Source organism: Dama dama, chromosome 8, assembly GCF_033118175.1.
Source record: "Dama dama isolate Ldn47 chromosome 8, ASM3311817v1, whole genome shotgun sequence".
Lineage (NCBI taxonomy): Eukaryota > Metazoa > Chordata > Mammalia > Artiodactyla > Cervidae > Dama > Dama dama.
In genome coordinates, this window is record NC_083688.1 from 7,502,260 (window position 1) to 7,515,299 (window position 13,040).

General features: G+C 45.7%; 1 protein-coding gene across 2 annotated transcripts in view; it reads left to right on the top strand.

Annotated features, from left to right (window-relative positions):
* The first annotated feature begins 436 nt into the window (after positions 1-436).
* The window catches only part of NIPAL3 (NIPA like domain containing 3), a 52,938-nt gene continuing 40,334 nt past the window's right edge, over positions 437-13,040 (top strand). For both annotated transcript variants that reach the window (XM_061148212.1, XM_061148213.1), the window contains exons 1-2: positions 437-595; positions 4,068-4,400. In XM_061148212.1, the coding sequence (XP_061004195.1) occupies positions 4,308-4,400 (93 nt within the window). In that variant the 5' untranslated portion in view covers positions 437-595; positions 4,068-4,307. The remainder of the gene's footprint in view (positions 596-4,067; positions 4,401-13,040) is intronic.

The window sequence follows — 13,040 nt, forward strand, 5'->3', positions numbered from 1 at the left end:
GGGGGGGGGGGGGGGGGGGGGAGGTGGGGTGGGAACCGGGCCTTGAAAGATGTGTAGGATTTGAATACCTGGTGAGATCGTGGGGTGGGGGAACAGAAGGAGCAAAGCCCGGGAGAGGGCTCCGAGGGTAAAGGCCGGGGGGGCGGGGGAGGACACCCGGGCAGGCTGCCCACCTATAAGGGCAGTTGCAGTGAGCAAGTCACCTGGAGCCTTCCAGACCCAGCCCGACGTCCTCCCTGTGACCGCTAGAGGGGCCCCTCTCCAGGTGAGCTCTGGGCTCCAGCGGGGCACCGCCTTCCCAGGGCTCGCCCCCTACGCGTCCAGAGAGCTCTGCGGTCCAGCCAATCAATGCTCGAGGGCTGTCCCGCCCGCCTCCCCCTCGAAGCCACTCGCCGGCGCCAGATGCCCGTCAGCTTTTGACTGACAGGCGGCCTGGCAAATCGAGTCGCGGCCTCGGAAAGCCCAACACGGCAGCCGCTCTGCATCTCTTGAGTCGGGGAAGGAATTTAGGAGGGCTGTATCTCCGGCTTGATAGAGGAATCCAAGTTGTGTCTCGGAAACCTCTGGTCTGTGGGCCTTAGCGGAAACGCCGCCGGTGAGTAGTGATTTAGACTTAAGGCGGGTTTGGGGATGGGGTTGAATTCAGCCTTCGGTTTCAGGAAAAGCCAAGGCGTTTGTGATCCTCTGACGTCCCCAGTATACACATCTTCCTTCTTGCTGTCATTAGCCTTGTCAGTTTGGGTCTCGTTGGCTCAGAATGCTGCTTTTTTTTTTTTTTTTTCCGCATCGAGGAAAGGGCCATGAGTTTGCCTTAATAAAGGCGATGACAGGCTTGACCAAATCAGGAAGTGAAATGGAGTGACTTAGTCAAAATTGTGCCTGTAAACACCGGTTCGGGCTTCCAAGGGATAGCAGATAGTGCAGTTAGCAGGTGGATGACGAGGGCAGGGGTAGGGGTGGGGGACGCATTCTTGGTCCGTGCTGGCCACTGGAAGTCATTTCCAGCGCATTGGGTGGGGACTGAAGAGGGTAACCCTTTCGTGAACCAAAGCCCAGGAAAGGGAAAGCGCTTACTCTGTAACTGGCACTCAGCAACCAGAAGCTGAACCGGCAGGTGGTGGGAAAGGGCGTGTGTGAATTATTTCTTTCAGTTCAGTTCAGTCGCTCAGTGGTGTCCGACTCTTTGCGACCCCATGAACCGCAGCACGCCAGGCCTCCCTGTCCATCACCAACTCTCGGAGTTCATCCAAACCCATGTCCATCGAGTCGGTGATGCCATCCAACCATCTCATTAGATAGAGCCAAATTCTAATACAGACCCTACTCTTAGCCCCCAAGACCGATGGTTCTCTAATCTAGGAAACCTACTTTGTAGGTTGGTGAAATAATTCTCAGATGAGGACTAGGGGGTGGAGTGAAAGCCATCCCTTAGTGGATTTGTCTTTCCCTTTTTGAGTCAGTGACCCCCGTGCTCACGGATGGCTGTGTGGGCCTCAAACTTAAGGGGTGGTGAGAAACACAGAGTTGGTTTTCTTGCCTCTGGGGCACATGTTAGACCTGGAAAAGTGTTTTGCAGTCTGGAAAAGAAAGTCATTAGGCAAAGAATGTGTGCCTTATAAGGGAAGACAACTAACATAGAATTCCTCCAAGGCTTTCAGTCCAAAATGCTACCTACCTGAAGGGGGGGATTTCTATCTCTGTGGGCCCTGATGCCTCAGAGGCCTGGGGGTTCCTGAGGCACGAGAGGGAAGCTGCTTTTTAAAAGACAATTAAATGCGAGCAACCGCAGCCACCACAAAGGAAAGCAAATACAGAAACCCACCTGGAGAGACCAGCTGATCTGAAGGAGGTTAGGAGGCCTGGATTCCCATCACCCCCTTGGCACATCCTGTGGCTTCTCTGACGTGCTGTGGGTGGGGCTGGCTCTCTGGGTTTTATCTCTAGAGTTGCAGTGGGTGAGGCCTGAGTAAGCCATTCCCTTCTCGACTGTGAAGCTGCCCTGGTGTACTGGGTGCTTCGCTGGCCTGTCTAGAGCCAGTCGGTAGGTATGTATGGAGGTCACCATGCCAGGCTCTAGGCTAGACCTTGGGAGGCAGCAATCGAACAGGGGATTCAGCAAACAGCTTCCCAGAATTTTTGCTTCAGCGCCTCTTCACCTCCAGGCTGAAAGCCTCTAGGAGTGTCTCAGAGGTTGAAGGAGCCACTCTTCCTTTCTAAGGCATAAAAGTGTGGTGAAGAATAATTATGCTTTTCACAAGATTACAAACATTCATAGGGCTTTACAGTCAGGGACGTCTGGTTATGGGATTTGAGTTATAAGCTTGTCTGATAAGTATATTTCAGGTATATATATACTGATTATATAACCTTGTCTAGAGGCAGCAGCAGTCATTTAACTTTGAGGCTCTTTGACAAAGTGAGCCTGGGTTAAATGGTCTTTGTGCTGCCCTTGGCTTGAGCCCTGCATCTGATGTCTCCTAGACACTGAATGCAGTGTTAGTCCTATATCATAGGACTGTGCTGTTCACACCAGGAGCCAGAATTCCTGGGCCTGGGGCTAGAAAACAGAGGGAACTGGAGGCTATTGGTAGGACGGTGGTGATTTAGTCACTAAGTCATGCCCAACTCTTTGCAACCCCATGGACTGTAGCCCAAAAGGCTCCTCTGTCCATGGGACTTTCCAGGCAAGAATACTGGAGCGGGTAGCCATAGGAGGCATCTTTCTGATGCCTTGAAGCACGTCAGAAACTTGTCTGTTTGGAATGTAGTAAACCCTCAAACACTTGTTGCTTGAGACAAAGAAAGGTGTATTCATAGGTAAATTCAATAAACTGGTAAGAATAAAATTAATACTAATTATAACTGACATTCATTGACCAGTTGCTGTGACCACATGCATTTTATATGCATTATTTCACCAAATTCTCACAACATATGGACATGGACTATCCATATTTCATAGCAGGGGAAGGTTGCTGAAAAGTTAAATGACTTGGCCAAGGTGAAACAGATAAGCACGTGACAGGTCAAAAGTAATATAAAATATTTTTATATTAATATAACAGACTTTGTAAGTAGAAAACTAATTTGTATGCTTCTTTTAATTTTTTTTATACATGAACCTCAAAGAAACCCTTAGCACTTGTAGGTGTTTTTGCCATGCTCCCCAAAACACTAGGGGTGTACTTTCTCTTTCTTCTTTATTTGGTAGAAAAGCTTGAGATGCCCTGAAAATGTCAGTCCAATGAAGTTAATGGGAATTTCCATCATTGCTGGTTTTACTTGAGGCCATATTATTACCCCTGTTCTACAGATGAGGCAGCTGAAACTCCCAGAGGCAAAAGGATCTGGTCCCTTAGGTCTTCTGCCTCCTGGTCCGACGTTATATCACCCTAGGCAGACCCTCAGGAGCAGGCCAGTTTGTCCATCTTCCATAGAGATAACTTTTCTTCTCATTCCTTCTTTCTAAGTCAGAATGAAGATGGTTTGTTTTTTTATGGCAGTGGAACTTTTTTCTTTTCTTTTTTGGAATCCTAGAGAAGCAGATACAGGCAGTGTTCTTCTTATGTAGAGGAACCTATGGAAAGGTAGCATTTAAATTAGGATATGATGGAGGGAGGGCTTCCCTTGTGGCTTAGATGGTGAAGAATCTGCCTGAAATGCAGGAGACTCCAGTTCGATCCCTAGGTCAGGAAGATACCCTGAAGAAGGAAATGGCAACCCACTCCAGTATTCTTGCCTGGCGAATTCTGGTGGGCTACAGTCCATGGGGTCGCAAAGAGTCGGACATGACTGAGCAACTAACACACACACACACACACACACATGATAGAAGGAAGGAAGTGAAGGAGAAGAGGAAAGCGGATTTTAAAGGACTGGGGAAGATGGTTTTGAGGTAGGTGAGCCATATCTTTATTAAGTGGCCAAAGGCATGATGTAATTTTTTAAATGGCCTCACTTCTCATGGCAGTTTGTGTTTTGTCCTGATGGTAATCTCTTCTCAGGTAACAAATCCGGCTCAATGTTTCATTGTACATGCATTTTTAATGTTCTTCCCCTCCTGCTAGGGCACCACGAGAATCAGGAAATGCATCCCCATCTGTCTGCCTGAGAAGAAACTTAGGAACTGGCACGTCTCTGAGTGAAGATGAGGAAAAGGCTGTAAATTGGCCAAAAGAGCCTTGAAGTACTCTTTCCACGTGAGAAGGCGATGGCTGGTGGGAGGAGGTGAACCCCGCCAGGAAAGATGGCTTAGCAGCAGCTCCAGCTCCAGCTCCAGGCCAGCTGGTCTGTGCCCTGAGCCCGCCATGGACGGAGCTCACGGTGCAGCCCTGCAGCTCCAGCAGCTCCCGCCCACAAGCAGTGCCAACCCCGTGAGAGAGGCTTCCTTCTCCTACAAGGCAAGAGCTTTTATTTTTTTTTAGGTTCGGAATTTTATATTTTTCTAATGAGACAGTCACACAGGGCAGTATTGGCTAACAGATACACCCAGGGTCTGTGTGCTTATCACTGGCAAAAACAGGCAGCCCCTCCATGTGTACAAGAGAATGTGTAATCAAAAGAAATGTTCACTGAAATACATAAAAAGGAATTCATTCCCCCTAAGAAGGTTTGACTTAAAAAAAAAAATCACCGGCTCAGTTACTTGAAGCCAACCTTTGTTCCTGTTTCTGTAAATTTCCTTCCTGTCTCTTTCCGGTATTCCAAATTTGAGGTCGAAGAGTTTTGTATCTTGGTTGTTTTTCTTAACCTTGTTGATGGACTATTCCCCATGTCACTGAGTGGTGGTTGAAAGCATGCTTTCTGAATGATTTCCCAATCTGTTGAGCTGCTGCATCAAAATTTGTGGGACAGAACCTCCTATTGTTGGCTGTTTAGATTGTTTCTAATCTGGGGTGACTGCAGATGCTACTGTGAACATCCCAGACTGCATGCCCCTTTGCTATCTCTAAGAATTGGGTAACTCTGAGAGAGGCAGTTTCTCCCCAGGTAGCAAGGTCACAAATGCCAGAACATCGAAAATATAGAAAATAAGAAACTAGAGTTCATATAATTAGACTTGTGGTGAATGGATGCCAAATAGACAAACACAGAATCTAAGAAGACATAGAACATGCTCCCTGATGAGGTGTCTAATAAGTTTTCATTTTAATCCTCAATTTAGTTATTTATTACAGAAATATCTTCCTGCCAGATCAAAGATAAATAAGTCATACTGACTCTCCCAAAGAGCTTAAGAATTGAGGTGTCAGACAGGCATGTGAACAAAGGGTGATGAACTGACTTAAGAGGGTGGGGGGAGCAGGGATAAAGGAAAGAAGACCAATCTTCAAATCCCTACCTGCTCCTACCTCAGTAACCTTGGACATAAGGCTTAACTAACCCTCAGAGCCTCTCTTATGGGTAGGATGATGGTAGTAATACCTGCCTCCACCCTTTATTCCACTGCTGCTGCTGCTGCTGCTAAGTCGCTTCAGTCATGTCCGACTCTATGCTACCCCATAGACGGCAGCCCACCAGGCTCCCCCGTCCCTGGGATTCTCCAGGCAAGAACACTGAAGTGGGTCGCCATTTCCTTCTCCAGTGCATGAAAGTGAAAGTGAAAGTGAAGTTGCTCAGTTGTCTAGGGCAGCATAAATCAACGAAAAAGCACCTAGCCCAGCACTAGGCATGCAGGAGGGATTTGACTCACTGCTTGACTCGGAAATATCTCATGGTAACAAACAGCAACAGATGAAGATGCACAGACCAGAGGAAGGAGAAGTTAACTCCACCTGGGGGTAGGGAAAGGGGTTTCTAAAGGGAAGCTCGCTCTTTCCTCCTTGATTTTGTTCAGGCTCTTTTGGTTGCAAGAAATAAAATCCATTTCAGAGAAGTTTAAGCAAAAGGAAAAATTAATATAAGGCTACATGGTAGTTCGTAGAACCCAAGGGCAGGAAGGGCAGTGAGTCTTGAAAGATGCTAAAACTCTTAAACCCACCTTTCTTGGAGGGAGGATCTGATTGGCCCAGCTTGGGTCAGGTGTCCACATTGGTCCAATCAGTAGCGGCCGGGGGTGGAGTCCTCCAGCAAACAGGATTTTTGCTTGCTGTGGGCTTGAGACTGGGTGGACTACTCCTGTGTTGTCTCTTACCTTTGGGGAGACCATTAAGAGGACACAAGTCTACCTTGATCAGCGGGATGACCTCAGAAACAAGCAGTGTGCCCTGAGTTACAGCCCCGCCCTTGCCCACCCCAGCAGAGAATGAATTCTGATAGTTGAGGGAGGGTGGTCTGTGAAAGAGACCAGCAGGCTGAACTGCTGATGACTAGCATCCCCAAGGGTCTCTGACTCTGGAAGCTTTACCTCAAACTGCAAAAGTTGGACCTCAGTTTCTTCTGTGTAGCAAGTAGGAATTTCAGCTGAGCTATATGCATAGCTATATGCATGCCTGTGCTGGGTGGGACAGGAGCAATTTGGGTCATTGAGATGGCTCTTCCTGAGAGGAGTCTAGGAGGGAGGCGGGGAAAACATTCCGGTAAGTAGCTACCCTTCAGGAGAGAATTTGGTACAAAAAGAGAGATACAGTAGAGTGTTAAAGCACAGGCTTGGAAATCTGGGAGACCTGGCTTCCAGCCCCAGTTCTATCACTTTGTGGTATTACATGTGCATGCTTAGTCGCCCAGTCATGTCTGACTCTTTGCAACCCCATGGACTGTAGCCTGCCAGGCTCCTTTGTCCATGGGATTCTCCAGGCAAGAATAATGGAGTGGGTTGCCATGCCCTCCTCCAGGGGATCTTCCCAACCCAGGGATCGAACCCAGGTCTCCTGCATTGAAGGTGGATCCTTTGCCATCTGAGCCATCAGGGAAGCCCTTGTGGTATTATATCATGGGGAAAGTCATGTAATTCCTTCACACATCCGTATTAAGTTCATCCTATAGGCTTCCCTGGTGGTTCAGAGGTTAAAGTGTCTGCCTGCAATGCGGGAGACCTGGGTTCGATCCCTGGGTTGAGAAGATCCCTGGAGAAGGAAATGGCAACCGACTCCAGTATTCTTGCCTGGAGAATCCCATGGACGGAGGAGCCTGGTGGGCTACATACAGTCCACAGGGTCGCAAAGAGTCGGACATGACTGAGCGACTTCACTTTCCTTTCATAGGGTGGTTATGAGAATGACCTGGATTTACAGATTAGGAAACTGGAAACTGCCTGCACCATTCCCTGTTTTCTGCCTATGGAAATCCTACCCACCCTTCCAGCTCCAACTCAAATATCACCTTATCCATGAAGCCTTTGTCAGTCTTCCTGGCAGGAAAATATTGGTCCTTTATCTATACTTTTATAACCAATTTACGGTTACTATGGTCATCATAATAACAGCAGCTAACATTAGTTGTGTTTGCTGTAACAGGGACTGTTCATTCTCTATAACTCCCAGAAGGTAGGTACTTCTTTTTCCTCATTTTACAAATGAGGAAACTGACACACAGAGATAAGTTAACTGGCCCAAGACCACAGTTACCTGGTTGTAAAACTGCTGCCAGAGTCCTTGGTTTTATCCACCACTTCCTGCTGCCTGGGCTTCCCTGGCAGCTCAGCTGGTAAAGAATCCGCCTGCAATGCAGGAGACCCCTGTTTGATTCCTGGGTTGGGAAGACTTTCTGGAGAAGGGATAGGCTACCCACTCCAGTATTCTTGCCTGGAGAACGCCATGGACAGAGAGGAGCCTGGCGGACTACAGTCCCTGGGGTCGCAAAGAGTCAGGCACGACTGAATGACTTTCACACACACACTTCCTCCTGCCTGTGTTGTGCCAGGCACTCCGTGAGGCCCCTTCTCTCCCTGATACTGTTTATAAGGGTTGAAATGGCAGCAGAGAAGGTAATGCCTCACTTGCTGGGGAAGGTAAACGTCAGGGAGCTGGCTTGAAGCCAGGTCACAGGTGTTGCCGGGATGTCAGCCGGGATGTCAGCAGGTCTGCTGCGTCCGTTGCGTTTGAGTGTGAGTGGCTCAGACAGTAAAGAATCCGCCTGCAAAGAGGGAGACCTGGGTTTGATTCCTGGATCAGGAAGATCCCCTGGAGAAGGGAATGGCAGCCCACGTCAGTATTCTGGCCTGGAGAATTCCACGGACAAAAGAGCCTGGTGCAGTACAGTCCATGGGATCCAAAGAGTTGGACGCAGCTGAGAGATTAACACTCTGACACTTTCAACCCTCAGAGCAAGCTAGAATGCAGTTTATACTTACCTGTTAGCATTTTAAGCTCAAGGGACTATGGGAGATCAGCTTAAATAGCAGGCAGTGACAGTCTTGTCGCCATAGTACAGTAAGTCCCCTCCCTACGAACCTTCGAGTTGTGAACTTTCAAAGATGCAAGCATGCCTCTGTGTGCCAGCTCTTGTACTGTACTCTTCAAGGTACTACACTGTAAGATTAAAGATGTTTTCTTTATTTTTTATGTTTGTTGGTTTTTTATGTACTATCTGTATGAAAAGTTTCATAAACCTATTACAATACAGTACTATATAGCCAATTGTGTTAATTGGGTACCCAGGCTCACTTTGTTGGACTTACAAATGAGTTAGACTTATAAACGAACTTGTATGTAGGGAACTTACAGAATTTAAATAGAGACTCTTCTTGGCAGATGTGAAGAAGACATTAAAACAGGAGGTCTGAGCTCAGGTTTCACTCTGACACCAATATCCAGGGTATCGTGCCTCTGTGACCTTTGGCTGCTTTTCTGAGAATAGTTTCTTTTCTTTCAGAGTTATAGCTGGCAAAAGATCAATTCTTGGATCAGAGCATATCAGGGCCAGAAGGTTCCTTAGAGGTGTTGCTAATAATAATAATGATAAAAAATGAAAATTATAAAAATAATAATAGCAGCAGCTAGAATTGTTTTAATATTGATTACCTGTTGAGTGATGTTTAAGCATGTGCCTTATAACATGATATTCCTAAGGGTTTACAGTCAGCTCCATTTTTCAGAGGGGATGCTGAGGCTCAGAGAGTTAAGGCGATTCTTTTGAAGTCACACAGCCGTCAGTGACAGAGGCAGTAACCCCAGTCCAGGTCTGCTGGTCTTCAAAGTCTGTATTGGTAAGCTGAAGCAGAGGGGAAAGAGACTTTGGGTTTGCTGGTCCTTCCTCTTCATCTTTGGGTCTACTGGAGCCATGGCTAGAACCTGCCCCTTGGTGGAAGCACCGAGGTTTCAATCCGCACCTTTTGTTTTCATAGCACGCAGAATCACTGATCCCAAGGTCAAATCCCTGTTCAGGGTTAGCCACTCACGTGTACTTATGAGCACCTAACACTTTGAATAACTTCAGTGAAAACCCTTGGGGTGGTTCTTCAGCCAAAAGCAGAGCCTGATGGGTTGAGAAAGCTCTTAGTGGTGTTCAGAGATGAAGGCCCCCGGCCCTGTCCTCTTCCCTCCCTGCCAGCAGACCTGGACGCTACCATTTCACAGTTTCCAATGCTGAGGTTGGAGGAGGAACTTAATGTCAGGTGCCCTGCTGGTTGGCACCTCCACTCTGGATCGCCCTCCACCGGGCACTTGAGAGCAGCTAGTAGATGTGTGTTCAAATTGTGTAACCCCTGGGTCGCTGGCAACTTTCTTGCTTGACTTTAATTCTCTTGAAGTTGAGCCAGTCACCACTTCACAAGGCTTTGGGGCATAATTAGGGTTGAGGAAGCCCTTTGAAACACTCGGATGAAAGGGTGTTAAGTTATCTTGCTGTTACTAACCGGGTCTGTCTGTAGCCACTTGTTAGGGGTGGAGATTCATATGCTTGTGGAAATGGCTTTTAAAAATAACCTCAGCTGCCTGTGTCATCAGTGGGAATGTAGCACTTACAAGGTGGGGAACTTTTTTTTTTTTTTTTTGCCACCTTTGAAGTCCTGCAACCTCAGAGAACACAGTGGGAGAAAGCATGGAGGAGTGATTCTCATCAAGAGACCGGAAGTCATCCTCCGGTCCTCACCTCGGGCAGTTTATTTCACTTCTCTGAGCCTTCCTTTGTTCATCACTAAACTTCTTCAAACCTGTGTGCTAAAACAGGACTCAGAATAATACCTACTTCATAGGGTTATTTGTGGCTCAAAGGTCATGTGTGGAAAGAACTCAGTGCCATGCCTGACATATATACATATATAATACGTATAACTGCTCCATAAACAGCAGCCTTTATTATTTTTAATTTATTTCATTGAAGTATAGTTGATTACAATGTTGTGTTAATTTCTGATGTACAGCAAAGTTGTTCAGTTACATGCATATATATTTATATGTATAAATATATGTATATACATACACAACTATATTCTATATATATATATATATACATTCTTTTTCATATTCTTTTCTACAGGATATTGAATATAGTTTTCTGTGCTATACAGTAGGACCTTCTTTATCCATTCCATATAAAATAGCGGCCTCTGCTAATTCCAAACTCTGAGTCCAAACTCCCAGTCCATCCCTCTGCCACACCACCCCGGCCCCCTGCTGTTGGCAATCACAGGTCTGTCTTCTGTGTCTGCTTGTGTTTTGTAGATAAGGTCATTGGTGTCATACTTTAAATTCTACATATAAGTGACATCACATGGTGATATTTCTTTTTCTTTCTTAACTTACTTAGTGTGATCATCTCTAGCTGCATCCCTGTTGCTGCACATGTGGCGTTATTTCATTCTTTGTTATGGCTGAGTAGTATTCCATATCTTTGATGCCATGTCTTTATCCAGTCTTCTGTTGATGGACATTCAGGTTGTTTCCGTGTCTCAGCTATTATAAATAGTGGTACAGTGAACATTGGGATGCATGTGTCTTTTCAGATTAGCGTTTTATCCAGGTATATGCCCAGGAATGGGATTGCTTTGATCATATGGTAACTCTGTTTTTAGTTTTTTAAGGAACCTCCACACTGTTTTCCATAGTGACTACATTTTCATTCCCACCAACAATGTAGGAGGGTTCCCTTTTCTCCACATCTTTTCCAGCATTTATTATTTGTAGACTTTTTAATGATGGTCATTCTGATTGGTGTGAGGTGATACCTTGTTATAGTTTTGATTTGCTTTTATCTGATAATTAGTGACACTGAGCATCTTTTCATGTGCCTGTTGGCCATCATATTGTTATGTCTTCTTTGGAGAAATGTCTGTTTAGATCTTCTCATTTTCTGATTGGGTTGTCTGGGGTTTTTTGTTAATTGAGTTATATGAGATGTTTGTTTATTTTGGAAATTAAGCCAGCCTTCATTAGTATAGTAACCTTTTAACCTTGATTTTGATGTTTAGACTTGTTTATCCTTGTTAGTTTCACAATTTTCATTTCCAGGTTTCACACCTCCACAGCCTCCTCCCTGAGACAGCACTGACTTGTCTGCTTGGCCACAGCCGCTTATGTCCCCTCTTCATCTCTTTACTATGCCTTGGCAAGTTGTTAACAACACTGTCAACCTAAATAAACCTAGGGAGAAATAATCAAGCAAAAAGAGTTCATTTGGAATTCAAGAACTGCAGTCCAGGGCACACAGATTCAAGTATCAATTCAAACAGTAAAAGTCAAGGGCTTTTAAAGGTGAAGGGAGGCTTGCGTTAGAAGGGATTTTCATTGGAGTTAGAGACAGAAGCTAGCTGTGGCTAAGCATGATTGAGCTCTAAGGCCATCACTAGAGGGGAAGTCATTACTGTGACAAGTTGCACATGAGCTTACAGAGTCCTTGGAACATTTGTGGTTCGGCCTGGTTCAGAAGGTCATGGTTGCATCCCGTGAGGATGTATGTAAGGTCCATCTCCTTAATGGCCTCGCAGCCCCATTTTAAAACCCCTTGACTTAAATGACTCCATTTTGTGTCACATTTCATAGCACATTCTCCAACATCCATGTAGACTTAGTCTTTTCAGAGAACGGCTTGGTCTCCCTGGTAAAAATAATATAGTGACTACCAGTTATAGGTCGAACCATATGAATCTTCCACCTTTGCACCTTTGTATGTCAAAACTGGTTGGGAAAAAAAAAACAACTGGTTGGATATCAGCCATTTCATATGGTTCACCCTAATTCTAAGTTGGTGTGTTAAGTGTTTCTTCCAAACAATCTCAAGAAGTTTCTGCACCAGCTCTGGCAGAGGAGCACCACCCTCCCACCCAGCAGAGCAGCGAGGAACCGACCCCCCCATCCTGCCTACCCTGAGCCTGCAAGTGTGTGGCCCACACCTGCCCTCTGAACAGCCCCACCCAGGTCTCGGTTTCTGCACAACTCCTGGAGCTTGTTTCGGCTCTCCTCTGTCCCCGACTAAGGTTTAGATAAAACAGCTTTGAGATGTTGTTGGAGCAGGAACCAGTCTCCTACCTGCCCAAGGCAGTTCCTGCAAAATTACTGCCCGTTTATAACAATTTGCTCATTAGCATAGGTAAACTGAGTTATTAGACTACCTGTCTGGCCCCAAGATTTTGCCTCTTATGAAGTTAAGGTTCTTGCTTTCAATCCTAAGAGCCAAACACAGACTGAAGGACTTCCTTTGAAGTCCTCAAACTTGACTCTCCAAGGAAACAATGTATTTTCTCACACTTTCTTTTAGTAGACATCTAAAACTTAAACCTTTTCATTACAAATTTAAATATCTGCAAAGCATATAGTTCCTGGTGCATTTAAATTCTATTTTTTTTTTAAACTCTTATATACGCTTAACTAAAGCCCCCAAAATATAAAGACCACTTGATACCTACCATCAGTCTTCTGAAAAAACTCTTCTTTAACAGTTGGAAATTTTACATCTTTCCTTTTCCTCCCTGAATTTGTATTTCCCTTCCATTTTCCCCACAGAATATTATCCCCCAAATGTGTGTCAACTTGAAAATTCACAGTGCAAGAGTTGTGAGTCTGAGTTTTATTCAGAGACCTTACTGAGGACTATAGCCCAGGACACAGCTTCTCAGTAGCCCTGAGAAAGCTGTTCTGAAGAGGTAGGGGGAGTAACCAGTTTATATGTGATTTTTTTACTAGGAAACACATGCAGTAAAGTATACATCTGGGTAAAAGATGACT